This window comes from Dermacentor albipictus, chromosome 5, assembly GCF_038994185.2.
Source record: "Dermacentor albipictus isolate Rhodes 1998 colony chromosome 5, USDA_Dalb.pri_finalv2, whole genome shotgun sequence".
Taxonomy (NCBI): Eukaryota; Metazoa; Arthropoda; class Arachnida; order Ixodida; family Ixodidae; genus Dermacentor; species Dermacentor albipictus.
Genome location: NC_091825.1, coordinates 57508302 through 57526702, shown reverse-complemented (window position 1 = coordinate 57526702; position 18401 = coordinate 57508302). Strand labels below are relative to the sequence as shown.

Here is an 18401-nt window from a genome sequence, read left to right as displayed (position 1 = left end):
AGGCTATCCAGCGAGATGGAACGTAAACAATGGAAGTGAACAACGACTGATGAACGTTAAAGAAAGAAATGGGTTGTGACAGTATTCAGTTATATGTACAGGAAAAAATATTGACGAGCACCAGCAAGCTTACCAGCAAGCATGTGACCGGTATAGTAAGCAACATGGCAACAAATAACGTTAAACGGCGAGTCAGAGAAGCTGAGACCATCTCGTGGGTGACGGCAATAGGCAATACAAGGCTGCTGCAATAGGAAAGAAACCGACTAGTTCCTAACAGGCAATGACGAAATCAGGAAAGAAGCAGTTTATGAGAACTAAAAAGGGAAGCTCTTTGCTTTTCGAAGCGAGATCAAGAAAACGCGAAATACACCGAGGAATAAAAAGCATATGCTTCCTGCGGTAAAGCTAGGAGAATTACGGTACATGTTTCATTAATTGTGAAGATAGCGATTCAGCTGTCGGTTGACGCTGCGCTGGCCTCTTCAAGCCCTTGGGCATAGCACGGGGAAAGCAAACATGTCCGCCCCAGAGATTACTAAAAGGCAATTGAATGTTGGGTGGCAGAAAAGTAGGGAGACCACAAAGAACGGAAGCGTGAAAAAACAAAAATCATAATAATGGTTCATAAATTTTGATGCTGGGAATTCTTTGTTTGTTATCTGTCAAAAAAGAAGATAGGTAAGACATTAAAAAAAAGAAGCTGAGAAAGCTAAGAAATTCGAAAAATAAAAAAGTGCTTGGTAGCGCAACCCACCACCACGTTTCAATGGAGGCGATCTCATAGCATTAATCGATCCATGGGCGAGAGGAGCCGGGCTGCATACACGTGGCATACATGGCGTGTTTAGGCGGTGGAAATACTGCGTGTCGCTAAATTGCTGCAGTGCTAGTCGCATTAAAGTTCACAGTCATGGATGGGTTGTGCTGGAGCTTTCTGCAATTATGTTGTATTGTCTCAGTGAAACATTTGTGGAAGAAGATTGGGGTTATACCCATGCCATATTTTCCTCTCTTCATACCTTGCAGTACTTCTATGCCTATGAATTATAGAAAAAAGCCGCCTGTGCTGCCGCTGTTTGTGTAGTCCGCTCTGCCATAATACAAAAGACCGAGTGGACCGGAGCGACTGTCCAGATTTCACGATGTCATGCTCCCACGTGACAACCATCTGCATTAGGATGTCACACAACGTAGTAAATTGTCTAGGGTGCTTTGGCGCGTGCAAGTATCTTTTCCTAAGGTTTAGAGTGTTTATAGCTTAAAAATGCAAAATATTATTTAAGTCGGTACCGCCATTTGGATACCCTTTAAAGCACTAATTTCTTGTCAGAGACGATAGAGGCTTCCACCTATTTAGATATAGCCTTTGTGTCATGATTGTTTTGACTAATTTGTTGCCCTTTGAGCAGGATTATGACTTACTGGCACTTCTGCCCTTTGAGCAGGATTATGCGTAACTAACGTAGAACTATGTGGCTAACTAGGTGGTAAATTTGTATTTGCTGCGGAGTTGTCGTTGTGCATTTATGCCAGTGCAAACGAGGACGGGAGCACGCTAACCATGCTTGTTTCTTTCTGCGCAGTACATGATTTCCACCACAATGACCGCGGCTCAAAATATGGTAAAGCTGACGACAGTGGGTGAACTAAAGAACACATTTGTAAGTATGGCTGCATTTTGTGTGTGCATTTCGGTGAAGGTTCGCGCGCTGTCTTTGTGGCATATTGCTACCTTTTGAATATCTATGCGAGTTCTTAGTTCGTTTTGCCTCACCAGCTGAGAACATTTACGCATCTGCACCAATGTAGTCATTTGTATGTATGTATGTATGTATGTATGTATGTATGTATGTATGTATGTATGTATGTATGTATGTATGTACGTACGTACGTACGTATGTATGTATGTATGTATGTATGTATGTATGTATGTATGTATGTATGTATGTATGTATGTATGTATGTATGTATGTATGTATGTATTACGTGTACTGCTACGCTGTTGAACAAGCTAGAAAAGCGGAACGAAATGGATTACCTTAAATATAATAAATTGCGCAGGAAGTCAGTCGCTGGTAAAAAAGAAATTAGACTTATGTGGGACGGTCCGCCACTAAGCACGACCCTTCGACTTAATGTTGTTGACGATGATGATAATGATGCGAGAAGGCCCTTTGAAACGATAGAGGTGGTCCAACGAGCAAAGCTCAATGCTTTAAAGTAATGCTTCTAAATCTTTCAATATTTTAAATATCGTAAACTTAACACCAACTGAACCTTCACCAGCCCACATGGTTGTGCTGTCTCTCAGGACACCGACCCACCACTGCTATTCGCATCTACCTGATTCTCTTTGCTACTATTATGGCTATCACGGCTGTATTACGTTACGTACTGCCGAAGCCTTTAAAACAAGCATCGTGGGTACATATGCAAACGACGCGAGTTTTCTGCTCGGGTTATTACGAAGGCCTCGCGCTCCGTCTGCCTGCAGTTTTCAGTCCCGTTTATCGAGACGCCTTCTGGTTACCGTCCCAACAGTCCCATTCGCCCATTCGGTGCTCCGCATCACCACGGCCGGCCTCGCAGCTTTTTGAACATCGTCCGGAAGACTAAGCGGTGCTTTTTCAGGGGAAGAACGATTCGACAACAGGATTAGCACTGCTCCAACGCGCCAGTCCAATATGTTGTCTGTGATAGTTGAAGCCGCGCACGTTGACGCTTGGTATAGAATGGGTCGAGTTGTCAGTTATCCTTGGTTATTTGTGTTCGGGTCTTGGGAAACTTGCTTCGCCTTACAATGGACACAACACTAAGTGCAGCTCAAGTGCATGCTATGCGTCATCCTGCGATCTATAGGGCCTATTCATATTGCTTGTTGCTTACAAGGCGCCTTAGCCGTCTTGACTTGTGCGAGGTAGCGTGGCGCCTGCTAGGGTCCACATTGGGAGAGGTTTAGGCGGGCTGTACGATAGTCAATGGCGGAGCTTTCGGGCCACCAAAACGAACCAGTTGCCTTCGACTTCCGTGGGTAAGTGACCTCAGTGTGCTACCCCAAATCGACGAGAACACGCTAACGAATACATCCGGACAGCAGCTGCAAAGGGTGTAATGCTTTGCCATCAAAATGCCGAGACTGCTTCTGCTGCGACGTGCTTCCAAATCTAAAGTGTGTGGCCGAAAAAAATGGTTCATTGCCGTGAACATGTCAGTATCAAACTTCTAAAATAAGCTTGCATTACAATAGAATGCTGCGGGTTATTTCCTCCGCGAATATAAACAGACGACGGATATGCATTCCTCGTGAGGGGCCATGATGGTGTAAGCAATACGCATGCAAAGGGGAATGCGATCATATAGGTGATCATATTACATACAACAATGTGCCTTCAAAAGTGTCTAGCAGAGCGGTGGCGTAAGAGCGCAAAGGCTCTGCACAGACTACAAAAGTATGCAAAGCTTAACAAGGTGGCGAGGCAGGAGGCGACGCGCCAACGAGATAGGCGTGGCCGTGGAGTGCGAGCAAGAAGAAATGCAATGCGCAGTAGAGGAACAAAGGCACGCCAAGTGAAGATCCGCTGTAGACGCCATTGAAACTAAGTGGCGCCGATTGGAGAACCGGCACTTCCGGAGCATGGACGCGTACTTTAAACACACTTTATCGAAGACCAATTTGGGGCTGCGTGTATTGTCTGCGAACGCCTCTGTTTCCGATGGTACGTCATGAGGTATGCGGATATGGTGGTGGTGGTGAAAAGAGAGAGAGAGAAGAAACTTTATTAATGAATGGCCGGCAGTTCCTTTGTGGTGGCCTCAGGTGGCGGCTCCAAATCCTTGGACTCGGGCGGCATCTTTGGCTTGCCGGACGGCCCAGAGCTGGTCTGCCGACTCTGAACTTTTGAGAGCTGCCTCCCAGCGGCGGCGACGCCGATGGAGAAGGTCCCTGGCGGGCCCCGCAGCTGGGGCGGCGTCGGGGAGAAGCGAGCTCGAGGCTTCCCGTACTGTGGTAACGGCCGCGATTAAGGACGCGTCGCGAACAGATGTGGTCCCATTACCGTGGTTGCCGGCACATTCCCAGAGCATATGTCGCAGCGTTGCTCGGTGTCCGCAAGCTTTACAGGCATCTGTTGGATATAAAGCTGGCTAGACGTGATGTAGGACCGCGGGGCTAGGGTAGCTGTGTGTCTGGAGCAAGCGTAAAGTTACGGCCTCATTCCTGTTTAACTTGTCGTGTGGTGGCGGGAATGTGCGTCTTTGGAGTCTATAGTGTTGGGTGAGATCTCTGAACGTGGTCGGGCGATCGCCCCACGCCCATTGTGATTCTTGTTGCCGCATTTCTGTTGTAGTGTCCCGATCAGGCAGATCCGATGCCCCGCTCTCGAGGGCGGGGGCGGCGGCCACATAATCTACGGTGGCTCGGCGTGTGAGACCTCGAGCCGTGGCGTGGGCCGCCTCGTTGCCCACGAGCGGGACATCGGTGTGTGCCGGGGTCCAGAGGAGGAAGACTGTAGAATTTTCGGGTTGCGAGGGGGATGAAGAGTCGCCGTCGTCACAAATTTGGAGTATGCGGACCGCTTCCCGCGAGACGCGACCGCGCGCGAAGCCGCGGATTGCCGCCTGCGAGTCGCTGATCACGATCGCAGCGCTAGGCACCGTGGCCAGTGCTAGGGCTATTGCGGCTTCTTCGGCCGCCTCCGTGTGTCCCGTGGTCACTGTAGCGCTCGCGAGGCACTTACCCGTGCGGTCTACAACCGCGATCGCGTGTGCGCTTTTCTCTCCTTCATATCGCGCAGCGTCTACGTACAGCGCCTCGTTGCTGTTGCCAAACTTCTTCTGAATGTCTCTTGCTCGTTTGTTGCGTGTCGCGGCGTGGTGCGTCGGGTGCATGTTTTTGGGAAGCGGCGGGATGATCAGGCGGTCGCAGACCGAGGCCTGAACCGCCATCTTTTCTCCATGCTGAGTGTGGTACGTGATGCCGAGTGCCTCGAGGATGCATCGACCTGTCTTGGAATTAGATAATCGTTCGTACTGCGCAATGTCGTGCGCCTCGATTAACTCGTCAAGTGAGTTGTGAAGCCCGAGCTCCAGAAACTTGTCGGTACTCGCGTTGAGTGGAACGCCGATCGCCCTCTTAAAAGCCTTTCGTATCATGCATTCGACCTTGTATTTTTCGCACCCTATCCACTTAAGGTAGGGGGCAACATACGTTACGCGGCTTATCGCGTACGCCTGCACGAGACGGATCACGCAGTCTTCACGCATACCATTGCGTCTATTCGTGATGCGACGCAAGAGTCGGATCGTGTCATCTACCGAACGACGAAGTCTTCGCACCGTCTCTCCGTTATGGCCATTTGCCTGCAGGTGTAACCCCAGGATTCTAATTTTGTCTACGTGCGGTACGGGAGTACCATCTGCCAATGTAATACGTATTTTGGAGTATTCCCGTTCTTCGTCGCGCATGGTTTTACGACCTCTCCTTGTGCGTTTGTAGATTAACCGTTCGGACTTGGTAGCCGAGCACTCGAGGCCCGTTCCACGCAAGTAATTCTGGACCGCATCTACCCCTGCTTGTAGCGTTCGCTCGACGTGGCAGTCACATCCTCCCCCGGGAACCCAGAGGGTGATGTCATCCGCGTATAGACTATGATGCAATCCTTCTACTTCTGTTAATTTCTCGGGTAGACCAAGTAGAACTAAATTAAAGAGCAATGGTGATATGACGGATCCTTGCGGCGTGCCGGACGGACCCGTCTCAAATTCCGGCGATTCCTCGTCGCCAACGACGATGCATGCACGCCTGCACGTGAGGAAATCTCTAACGTAATTATACGTTCTTTGGCCAAGTCCTAACGTTGTAATTGTCTTTAAGATTGCTTGGTGTTTAACGTTATCGAAGGCCTTTTTAATATCTAAGCCGAGGATTGCCTTAGTGGAGCTGGAGGTGCCGTCTACAACGTGGTGTTTAAGCTGAAACAACACGTCCTGTGATGGGAGGTTGCGGCGGAATCCTAGCATGGTGTGCGGGAACGCGTCACGATCTTCGAGAAAGACGGTCACGCTGGTGAGAACTGCGTGTTCCATGACTTTGCCAACGCAAGACGTAAGCAAAATCGGTCTTAGATTATCGAGGGTAACTTGCTTGCCGGGTTTTGGAATCATGATAACGCGGGCCCGTTTCCACGCTTCGAGAAGGGAGCCCCCTCGCCAGCACTGGTTGACGTAGGTCGCGAGGCGCCAGATCGACTCGTCATCTAGGTTACGGAGAGTCTTGTTGGTAACCCGGTCCAGGCCGGGCGCCGATCGGGTGTTTAGTTCGAACAGGACTATCCGAATTTCTGCTTCGCTAAATTCCGCGTCCAATTTCTCGTTTGCGACGCCGTCGTATTCGGCATGTCGGATTCTTTCGGCCTTCTTAAAGTAACGATCACGTATTGCGTCGAAGAAGTTATCACCTTTGTAATCTCTTACTAGTCTACGAGTCTTGTGGCCTTGAGCGGCCCTAGTTTCCTCCGGATCTAATAGGTGCCGAAAGAGGCGCCAAGCGCTCGCCCCGGCCATCTGCCTCTCGAGGCCGTTGTACGTGTCTTGCCACTGTACCCTAGATACCTGGAGTGCGTGTTCTTCGATATCTCTGTCTAATTGTGCTATGCGTTTGCGCAAAGCCTTATTGTGTCTTTGACATTTCCATCTCTTTAGAAGTGCTCGCTTTGCTTCTCACATGTGTAGCAGCCTGCTGTCAATTATCTCAAGGTTCGCCTCGGGCGGAACTTCGGTCGTTGCCGCGTCTACATCCCTTCTGAGCGTCTCGGTCCACTCGTCTATGTCCGTAATCGGCTCGTCGCCTCGCCCCGCTTCTTCTCGTTTCTTGCGGAACGTGTCCTACTTCACAAGTTTGAGTTTACGGCCTTTGCTTACAGGGTTAGTCCCACGACCGCTCGGGCCCGTGCCTATCGTCATCTCGATCAGAATGTGGTCACTTCCTAAATCTTTCATGTTTTGCCAGTGCGCTGTGGTTACATTCGAAACGAACGCGAGGTCGGGTAGTGTGTCGACACTCACGCTGTTCCCTCTGCGTGTAGGATCGGCGGGATTCGCGATCAGTTCAAGCCCGTCGTCTTGCGAGTCTTGCCAAAGGTGTTTGCCTTTGGGTGTTTCTCGGGCGTAGCCCCAGTCTCCGTGGGGCGCATTAAAGTCGCCCGCAACAACTAGAGGCTCGCCGCCGGAAGCCGCGCGCGCGCCCCGGAGCAGGTCCCCGAAGCGGTGCTGTAGCGTGGGTTTACTGTACACGTTAAGGAAGAAGAGTCCGCGGCCACTCTTAGGAATTAATTCTACGAATACGTGAGGTATCTTTGCGGAGGGAAGTTCGCGCTGTGCTACAGTGACGTTACGCCGAACGAGCACGGCGGCGACCGGCAACGGGCGGGGCGGGGGCGACGGCCGGCGCGCCACCACCACCCCTCGCCCCACGCCATCTGCCACGTGGGGTGTAGACCGTTTCTTTCTTTGTCTGTTGTCCATCGTGGTCGCATCTATGGCTTTGTAGCCAGCTAGTTTGACCGGATGGTTTGTCTCCTGTAAAAGGATTACGTCCGGTATCGTCTCGCGGCTGCGTATGAATTGCTGGAGATTAGCGTGCTTCCTCCTGTAGCCCCGGCAGTTCCACTGCCAGATGGTGTATTGTTGTTGTTTCCCAGTGTTAGTGCGGTTCGTTGCGTGTGTAGCCATGATGATGCCTGTGTTTAATTTAACCCGTCGCCATCGAGGTGACATGGTTGCTGCTGCGGTTGTGTCTCTACGTCTGTGAGCGTGCTTTGCTGCGGCTGATTGTGTTGTTGTCTAGAGTACGGCTTGCTCATCGTTCTTATTGGTCTACCCGCAGCTGGCGGCAGCCTCGCTTCTATGTCGTCTATGCGCGCCAAGTGCGCGGCGAGCATTTTATAAACATTTCGTTCATATGTGCCGTCTGTATTGCAAAACGTTCCTCGAGGCTCTTCTCGATGCTGTCTACTCGTTTCTCTAATTTCTCGTAACGGCCGCATGGCTGTTTGGTGTCGGGTCTTGCGGGATCTAGTGCGATTCTTTTCGCGGTAACTGGACGATTATCCCGTTCATCCGCCGTCTCCATCGAGCTACCCTCGTCATCCGTGTCCAACCCGGCCGGCTCAGGCCGAGATGGAGTCGGTGATCGAGGCACCGAGGATGGCGGTATCGTCGTGTGACGTTGCTGTGGTTGCTGCGATTGTGGAGGCTCACCTTTCAATTTGAAATTTTCCTCTCTAAAGAGCGCGTTTTCGCGTTTAAGCTCGGCAATCATCGATTCTAATGGTTCTAGGCGTTGTCGTAGTACTCGCTCTATCGCCCGCTCTAGCTCGTTCCCACCGCCGCCTCCGACGGCGGGCCCGCCAGTGCGTCCCACCGGAGCGCCTCCGCCGCCGGGAGAAGCGGCGACAGCCGCCCACCTCACCTGTTGCCCAGTGCTCCTGTGGCCTTGTTGCTGCTGCCACGGCTGCTGCTGCTGACTTTGTTGATTGATGTGGCCGACAGCTGCGATGCCCGGACCGGCACCACCGCGCGCCATCGACGTGCTTCTCGGCACCTGTGGCCGGTTGCGAGAGCGGGATCGGGATTTTCCCACGGCGCCCTTCCCGCCGCGGCTAGCCGAGTGTCCTCTTCGGTTGTCGGTGACTAAATGACGGTCTATCTCTGGGTAATTCAGGTAGTAGCATCCGTACTCTGCGGCCGCTTCTTCCTCTTCTTGTCTTTTTCGCTCTAGTTGGCGGCGCTTGACTATGTACGGGGTCTTGTATCGCGCCTTGCACCTGCGGTCTCCCGTGAAGTGTCCCTTGCCGCATAGTCGACAACGCGGGTCGCATCGATAGTCAGGCGGCGGATTGTTGCGTCCGCATCTACGGCAAATCTTGTCGTTGGGGTTGGGGCACACGTCGGCGCGGTGTCCCATCCTCCCGCACTCGTTGCATACGTCAATTTGCTTCCTGTAGAGGGAGCATCTGACGAGGATAGGTCCGTAATATGCGTATCTCGGTACGTGGAATCCGTCGAACAGAACGATAATGTTGTCTGTGTTGCCCATGCGCTTGGCGTGCAGCACACCGGGGTTGCGCTGCGTCACTAGATTAGCGATGACGTCTGCCGGGCTCTCGGTCTTTGTAATGTTCCTGATCAGGCCCTTGGAAGTGTTCTCCGGGGCGGCTTGATAGGCGTTCGCCTCGAACTCTCGGTCTCCGATGCAAAGCTTGCTAATAGCTCCGAAACGTTTAGCTCTGTCTTCAGACGGCGTGCTGAGCACCACGACGTTCTGTTTAACGATGAGGCAGATGCTATCTTCCCCAGCCGCTTCTCTCCCTACACCCGCCGCGTTACGTAGGCAGCAGTAAATGCGATCCGTCCCGTAATCGCGTACGTTGAAACCGCCTCGGTGGCGTACGACGATTTTGTAATCGTCCGGCGGTAACTCTGGCATTCGGCTTGCCATGGCAATCTGATGCACTTGTCGGGCGTACTTCCTTTTGTACTGCACTGTGGTGGTTCCCGTATTCGACGTGGCTACCGTCCGTCGCTGCATGTGCTCCTGCTGGTTATCCGCCGACTCGGTCACGCCGTCGGCCTGTTTCTTCCTCTTGACATCGCACCACCCCGCTCCCTCGCCGAAATCTTCCGGCCTGATCTCTGTTCCTTCTACCAGGACAACTTCCATTTAACGCCGGGAAAGGCCTGGCACATCGCCGTCGGTGACTGGGAGTCCCAATGAGCTCCGGCGACAAGTTAGGCTTTGCAAGCCCCGCCGCCGTGGCGGCCGGGCAATGGTGGCGTACGTGGAGATGTTAGGCTTAGCTTGCCCCGCCTGCGTGGCGGAAAAAAGGCGCTGCCTATCGGCCAGAATATAGGCCCACTTGGCAGAACTTGATGTTGAGCGAGTCCTGAAGCTTCCACCTGTCGCTGGCAAGAATTCCCACGAGAAATTCGCTAATCCACCAAAAACATAGGAAAGTAGCGGAGCCGACACGAAGCACGTCCGCCCTGTGTGGTCTTCTTCTTTCTTCCGTGGTGGTGAAAACTGATCTATTTGCAGTAAACATGCTGCGGAGAGACTCCCAGTGGTCGGAGGTTCTTCGCTTGCGATGGGGGGGGGGAGGTGGGGGGGGGCTCGGTACAGGGCTCCGCTAGGGGCTTCCACTCTGCGGGCCTGGTCAATCAGACTCAGATGATCTTCCAGGCTCTCGCTGGCCATCAGCTCCTCCCATCACTCCGCTGTAGGGTGTTGATGGCGTGGAGGGGGGGGGGGGGAGGAGGAGGAGTTCGTCAGTGGTCGCCTGACACGGCCACGTGATATGATATAGGGTGGCTTTAGCTGAGCGCCATGGGCAGTGACTAGAGTATGCCGCAGGAACTACTTTATTGAGGATGTGCAAGTTTGGATACGTGCCAGTTTGGATTTGCCTCCAACTGACCATTTCCTGTTTATTTAGTGTTCGGTGAGGTGGGGAATAGGTTCGCCTAAGTCCTCTATAGTGGTTTACAATGGCCGAGTCGTCGCACGGCACGAAAACGGCCTCCTCAGGGATGGAGTTGGAGGGTGCTTTGCCTGTATGCCCTCGAGCTACCCTATCCATTGCCTTGTTTCCTTCCAGCCCCATGTGTTCCGGGGTGCATATGATGCGATGCCAAATCGGAGTGGGGGGGTGGGGTGTACTGGGATGCTCGCCAGTGTCTGTCGCGCTCAGGATAATAATGTCGGCAGGTTGGCTGATGCGTCCTTGTAGGTAGTTTCGGCAAGCCGCCTGGGAGTCCATCAGAACTGTGAGCGATCGTCTATGTCGGTAGCCGTGGGCAAGAGCGAACGCAATGATTTTTTCGTCGGCCTCGGTGATCTTGTGGCAGTGTATGAAGACGCTGGCAAGTTCTTGGAGTGTGTTGTCCAGAAATATGGTTACGTTCTTGGAGTTCATGAGATTGTAGTTGGCGGCATCATCATAGTTTGTGGCGTTCGGGGGCAAGCTCTTCCAGGTTTATTCTGAGAGTGATTTGATCTGCCGTGGTGTGGGAAGTAAGGGTGGCCCTCTTCCTTCGTATATTGCCGCATTTTCCCGCAATTAGGGCCTCGAGGCGTGTCTTGAGGGAGTCGAGGCGGACTCCGAACTGTGTGCGGTGTTGTGTGAAGACGGTACTGAATTGTTGCGAGAGCGCTGACAGCATCTCGCGTATCTCTTCGCGGGTAAGCACGGAGTCCGCCGGGGTGGGAATCGAGGGCGGCATCGTAGGGGTTTGTTGTCTGCTGGGGGTGGTTTAGGAGTGGTGTTCACTGGAGTCCGGCGGCGATCTGAGACGCGCCATTAGTGTGTGGAGTTCAGCAATGTCCTGAGCTTGTCACGCCCTGACGGCCGCCAGCTTCTCTGTGAGCTTTAAATATTCCGCGAGAAGGTTTTCGTACGCAGGGGACTGAGTGTTGGGCGGAGCGATGGTTGTTACCCTAACTGCTGGACAGATAATCTTGGTATCTGTGCTGGCTGAGGGGGTGGAATTGTGATTCTCAGCAAACTCGCTGGAGGTCTGCTAGGACTGTTGGCGCGTGGGTTGTTGCTCCTGTGCCCCCTTATTGTTCCGGTCCTGGTTCTGCACCTGTTGCTGCTGACCACGTCCTCCAGGGGGTCGGGGAGAGAAAGATTGCGACCGAAAGCGATACTGGCTGCGCGAAGTCTCCCTCTCCTTGATGTGCAACTTGCGTTTCGGATTGGGTGGCTTGCGATAGGGGTTGCGCACCCGGGGCTGGGTGAGTGCTGCGAGGCGGGAGGGTGGCCCTGGCCGCAGGGCCTTCAGTCTCTGTGAGCACTCAGTCTCTGTGAGCCATCCCCACGCACTTTGCATTTGGGAGCACAGGGGCGACCGTTCATGGGGTCGAGGGTACCACACTGCCGACACACTCGAGTGATCGGCGTAGGACAGAAATCCGATTGATGCCCCGGTTGTAAGCAGACTTGGTATGCTTGTCGCGTCGTCTTGTATGGCTGGCAGGCTAGCTCCCCCTGGTAGTACAGTACATAGCGGGGGATGAGGCGGCCCTCGTAGGTGTTCGCCGCAGATTTAGTTGTACCAAGTATATGCGCACTGTGCACTGTCACCCCCTGCTTGCGCACACGTAGGTTGGCAGTGGGTTCCTCCGGAGTGGTGCCGGGGTCTATACTATGGATGACTCGACACAGCATGTCTTCGGGGGGCACCACGTAAGTCTTGAACTCGTGTGTCCCCTGTCCCAGCGCGAGGGTGGTGATCCGGCGAAGAATTTCGGCTGCGTCAACACGTCGCATGCTGGCATTAAGATTGTTCGGCCCGGAACCAGTGCGGATGATGAAGTGGTCATCCGAGCAATGCTGTTGAGAATTGTCCGACACCACAAGGGCACGGGAGATTCGGTGCGTCATGAAGTTCCGAATGGCCAGACCCTTTTTGGGCCACAGGACAATTTTTATGCGAAGCATATTACTAGAGCTCAACCCAGCTCCTCAGGCGCGGCGGTGTCACCTTCAATACCACGTGACACCGTGACGTCACGACAGAGGATAAACGGGGCTCCAACTCGCGCCGTCGCTGAGAAGCGACGGCGCGAGTTGCGCTGAATGAGAAGTCGAAGGTTGCGGCGCGCTACAGAGACTGTTTCTAGGTGGCTTTGCTACGGCGCAGCGACTACGCACCCCGCATGACGCGGTGAGCGTCGAGCAACGCAGCGTTCGGCGCGAGAAAGAAATGAGCGCCTGAGCCGACGCCGACGACACCGGCTTTTCTGCGACACGAGCTCCTTAAGGCTGTCGCGTTAAAATAAAGGCTAGTATGCTTCGCATCCTGGGCTTAACCTTAGCTAAGCCATAGCCATTTTTTAGGTGTGAGTGCGGGAGCGCTCGCAACTTTCTTGGTAACTGGGGCGGCTCTTTCTCGGGTGGCGGTATTCGCGCCGGCGCAATACATGTCGCATCTGCCGACGCAGCGGGAGCGTTCGCCGAGGCAGCCCCGGCGGTGGCCTGGCTGAGCTGAATGCTTGCAGGTCCGGCTGGCTGCATTGTTACCGCGCGGGCTGGTCATACTTTTCCTGGCGTTGGTGTTCATGAAGCGAAATCGCCAGTTTACTATGACCATTGGCGTCCATCGCCGGCCTTGGCGGTGCAGACGGGGTGCGTTGTTGTACTGGGGCCTCGTCTTCGCTGGTCGAGGTCGTCGGCGTCCATGAGGATCGGGGGGGGGGGGGGGGCGGTCGAGCGGTCTAACCGCAGATGGCAGGCACGTGGAGGTGGTCATGTTGGGAGCTTGTTGGGAGGGTCCATAGTGTTGGTGGAGATGGCCACTTCGCCAAGCCCGGTAGTGCATACTCGCCGACGCGAGCTAGACCTAGTGGGCCAACGCCCGCTTCGGATCTTTTGGAGCCGGTACAGACAGAACGAAATGTCTTACTTGCTCGGGAAAGGTGTCCGGGTGTACCGGATCGTGATTTGTTGGTGGTCTGACGCAATGCCAGTGATCAGCGGAGCGCAAGCGACGCACATCCGCTCGCTCCGAACGCCGAAGCTCAAGCCGCCCACGGATATGGTGGTCCTCGAATGAGCGTCTCCCCAGGAGGACGTGGGGTTCTACGGGCGTTGCACCTCGTGCAGGGGAGAAATGCTTCGCGCTGACTTTGCTAGTCCCCGCGAATGGTTTTCTAGTCAGTAAAAAGGCAAATCACTGAAGTTTCTATAGTTCTGCATTTTCTCTGTGTTGCTTTGAAAAAAAAATCACACATCTCTCGGTATGACGTAATAGTTCTGCGGGAACGCGCTGCATGGAGAGAAGTGATTATTAAAAAAAGTGGCTGTGGCTTAGCTAAGGTTAAGCCCAGGATGCGAAGCATACTAGCCTTTATTTTAACGCGACAGCTTAAGGAGCTCGTGTCGCAGAAAACCGGTGTCGTCGGCGTCGGCGGCGTTGGCCATGAGCGATAAATCCAAGCAGGCACTTCACGAATAAAAAACAACTTGCAAGATGGGCTGGGTGGGAATCGAACCAGGGTCTCCGGAGTGCGAGACGGAGACGTTACCACTGAGCCACGAGTCTTTTTTTTATGACCGGCTTGGCAAAAGAAAATACAATGTGAGTATTACATGGCCATAAAAAACTAGTCAATGCCGGATCAGTGTGGTGTGATAAGAACGATGTAGGCTAGTCACTTTGTCCAAAGCACTTAGCCAAGCAGGAGGATCACTCTGTGTGCAGAAAAATTCGCGTATATATAACACACCTTCGATGAAATATTCATGTGCTGGGGCCTGAACGATGCGCTCATGTGTAATATCCATACGCGTTCGCCACACACTGTGCATGCACAGACGCATTAACAGATCGCCAGGCACTGAGCCACGAGTTCGATGCTTCAAAGCGGTACAAAAGCGCCTGTAGTGAACGCCGTGTTGCCTTAGAAACGAGCTATTTCTAAGGCTCAGGCGTGCGTCGCTTGCTCAGGCGCACATTTCGTTGTCGTGCCGAACGCTGCGTTGCTCGACGCTCACCGCGTCCGATGCGGGACGCGTAGCCGCTGCGCCGTAGCCCATTGTCTTACACCCCTTGGCGGGTCGACGGAAACGCTATCGCGTTCCATTCTTGAAGGCGAAGCTTAAGCGTCCGCTTTGCAGCTGTTATGACGTCATATGGTAGCTACGCGGCCGCGCGCGGCGCAGCAAGGAAGAGCGTGGTTGTGCGGCTAGTATGCTTCGCATAAAAGAAAATGAGAAATCCACGCATTCGCAGCAATTGCTACAACGAAAACCCGTAAGGGTACCTCGAAAAAAAATATCCTTGCAGTTGAAAATTTTGTTCTGGGGGGGTGTCTGTAAGAGTCCACCTACTGGAATGTCCATTTCGGCCGCTGCTGATTGGCTAGGGTCGCTCGTCTCCTTCTCTCTAGTACAGCTGCATCCAATCAGCAGCGGCCGAAATGGACTAAGTGGACTGTCCATTGCGCTCACCACAGGTGTTCAGAACTGCAGCATTCATGCTCATTCTAGTAGGCCCTCGGCCTAGCACAAGTGCATTATTGAAATAATTCTATTTCTCAAAGTAAAATGCGTCAGAAAATTTGTAAAGTATGACTTACGCACAATCGGCATACATGATAGCATCGGATTGTAATTCGAATATACAAGAAAACATAACTCCGTTACACTGCAACTCAAGCAACACGCCTTCCAGGATTTTTTGGGGATTTTTCGAGTCCGCATGCAACTCGAAAAATCCTGACCAAGTAGAAGCTAACAGCTTAGCTGTAAATTATCCGAAGGCATCTAAGCATTCATGAGTTGTGAGTGCATTATATCCAACTGAACGCCGCTGAGCGGTATTCGTTTAGAGCCTAATCTAGGCTGCAATAAATACATGTGTCCCAAATGTGAAGAAGGGCACACCAGTGAAGTTGTCATGAGATATGTTTAACGGTGCATTTCGTTGAACTTTTCCAGTCGCATGAACGACCAACTCTTTGACGCCGACAAAAAATCAAGGCAAAGAATCCACTCTGAAGAAGAGGGCAGCACATGAGACTTTTCAATATAAGCCATGCTCCCTGTCATCATTTACCCGAAATTCATTCTCAATTCTAAGGTTGAGCCATTTCATTTTTATGGATGGGCTTTTTAATAATGCAGCGCGAAAATAGTTTTGCAATAATAAAATAATCTTGCACCACCCTCAGGTCTGTGCGAGCTATCTTCTCTACTATGCCTAAAAAATTAACTGCGCTCTGGTTAATGATGCCCATAAGGGCGCGATCTATTCATTCAACCCGTATCCCCGAGTACGCCACCGGACTCTTCTCCGTGACGTCACTCGCCGAGCGCTCAGGCCTTCTCATATCTAGGTGGTAATGCCTCACCGTAGATATTTCTCTCTCTCTCGTTCCCTCGTCACTACTACGCATGCGCCACTGGTAGCACCGAACCACGGGTGTTCGGCCACTGCGTAGCGCCACACCTTTCCGCCGGCGCCATTTAGTATGACGTCACACGCATTCCACGTCGTTGCGGTCACCTCCGCTCGCTTCGCAAGTTGCGTCGCATGAACTTGATAACATGTCTGAAGATTGAAAAGGTGAACTCGCGTGCGCCGCAACCACTGTTGAGGCGGCAGTATAGACGGCGACAATTCTGATAAGCGGGAGGAGGCCTGGAATCGACATCGGAACGAGATGAAGAGGAAACGATCGCCCAGGAAACAGACGCACAGCGCGCCGAACGACTGGCTAAACACCGCAACATAGCTAGACAAACAGGCTAACCGGGACTTGCAAACAAGATTAACCAAGGCTAACCATGCTGTCTTAGATTTCGCTATATCATCGTCATCATAAGCCTGGTTAAGCCCACTGCAGGGCAAAGGGCTCTCCCATAGTTCTCCAACTACCCCGGTCATGTACTAATTGTGGACGTGTTGTCCCTGCAAATTCTTAATCTCATCCACCCACCTAACATTCTGCCGCCCCCTTCTACGCTTCCCTTCCCTTGTAATCCAGTCTGTAACCCTTAATGACATCGGTTATCCTCCCTCCTCATTACATGTCCTGCCTATGCCCATTTCTTTTTCTTGATTTCAACTAAGATGTCATTAACTCGCGTTTGTTCCCTCACCCAATCTGCTCTTTTGTTATCCCTTAACGTTACACCTATCATTCTTCTTTCCATAGCTCGTTGCGTCGTCCTCAATTTGAGTGGAACCCTTTTCGTAAGCCTCCAGGTCTCTGCCCTGTAGGTGAGTACTGGTAAGACACAGCTGTTATACACTTTTCTCTTGAGGGATAATGGCAACGTGCTGTTCATGATCTGAGAATGCCTGCCAAATGCAGCCCAGCCAATTCTTATTCTTCTAATTATTTCAGTCTCATGATCCGGATCCGCGGGCACTAGCTGCCCTAAGTAAATGTGTCCCCTTACCACTTCCAGTGCGTCGCTACCCATCGCAAACTGCTGTTCTCTTCCGAGATTGTTAAACAGTACTTCTGTTTTCTGCAAATTATTTTCAGACACACCCTGCTGCTTTGTATCTCCAGGTCAGGGAGCATGCATTGCAATTGGTCCCCTGAGTTACTGAGCACGGCAATGTCATCAGCGAATCGCAAGTTACTAAGGTATTCTCCATTAACTCTTATCCCCAATTCTTCCCAATCCAGGTCTCTGAACACCTCCTGCAAACACGCTCTAAATAGCATCTGAGAGATCGTATCTCAATGCCTGACGCCTTTCTTTATTGGGATTTTATTGCTTTCTTCATGGAGGACTATGGTGGCTGTGGAGCCGCTATATATATCTTCCAGTATTTTTACGTATGGCTCATCTACACCCTGATTCCTTAATGCATCCATGCCTGCTGAGGTTTCGACTGAATTAAACGCTTTTTCGTAATCAATGAAAGATATATATGAGGGTTGGTTATATTCCGCACATTTCTCTATCACCTGATTGATAGTGTGAATATGGTCTATTGTTGAGTATCCTTTAAGCAATCCTGCCTAGTCCTTTGGTTGACAGAAGTCTAAGGTGTTCTTGATTTTATTTGCGGTTACCTTAGTACATACCTTGTAGGCAACGGACAGTAAGCTGACCGGTCTATAATTTCTCAGGTCTTTGGCGTCCCCTTTCTTATGGATTAGGATTATCTTTGCGTTCTTCCAAGATTCCGGTACGCTCGAGGTCATTAGGCAAAGTATATACAGGGTGGCCAGTTTTTGTAGAACAATGTGCCCACCATCCTTCAACCAATCTGCTGTAACCTGATCCTCCCCAGCTGCCTTCCCCCTTTGCCTAGCTCCCAAGGCGTTCTTTAGTTCTTTCCGCGTTACTTGTATAATTTCCATTTCCTCTAGGCCATTTTCTGTCTTCGATTATCGTCGTGGGTGCCACTGGTACTGCGTAAATCCCTGCAGAACTCCTAAGCCAATTGTACGATCTCATCCACATTAGTAATGATACTGCCGGCTTTGTCTCTTAACGCATACATCTGATTCTTGACGATTCCTAATTTTTTGTTCACTGCTTTTAGGCTTCCTACGTTCCTGAGAGCATGTTCAATTCTATCCATATTATACTTCCTTATGTCAGCTGTCTTACGCTTGTTGATCAACTTCGAAAGTTCTGCCAGTTCTACCTGTAGGATTAGAGTCTTTCATGCATTGGCGCTTCTTGCTCAGATCTTTCGTCTCCTGCGATAGCTTACTGGCATCCTGTCTAACGGACTTACCACCGACTTCAATTGCACGCTCCTTAACGATGCACATAAGATTGTCGTCCATATCTTCAACACTAAGGTGCTCTTCCTGAGTTAAAGCTGAATACCTGTTTTGTATCTTCATCCGGAATTCCTGTGTTTTC

The 18401-nt window shown here is 51.8% G+C and overlaps 1 protein-coding gene across 2 annotated transcripts in view; it reads left to right on the top strand.

Annotated features, from left to right (window-relative positions):
* The window catches only part of LOC135911176 (uncharacterized), a 330618-nt gene that overhangs the window by 118430 nt on the left and 193787 nt on the right, over positions 1 to 18401 (top strand). For both annotated transcript variants that reach the window (XM_065443366.2, XM_065443367.2), the window contains exon 9: positions 1587 to 1664. In XM_065443366.2, coding sequence (XP_065299438.2) covers positions 1587 to 1664 — 78 coding nt within the window. The remainder of the gene's footprint in view (positions 1 to 1586; positions 1665 to 18401) is intronic.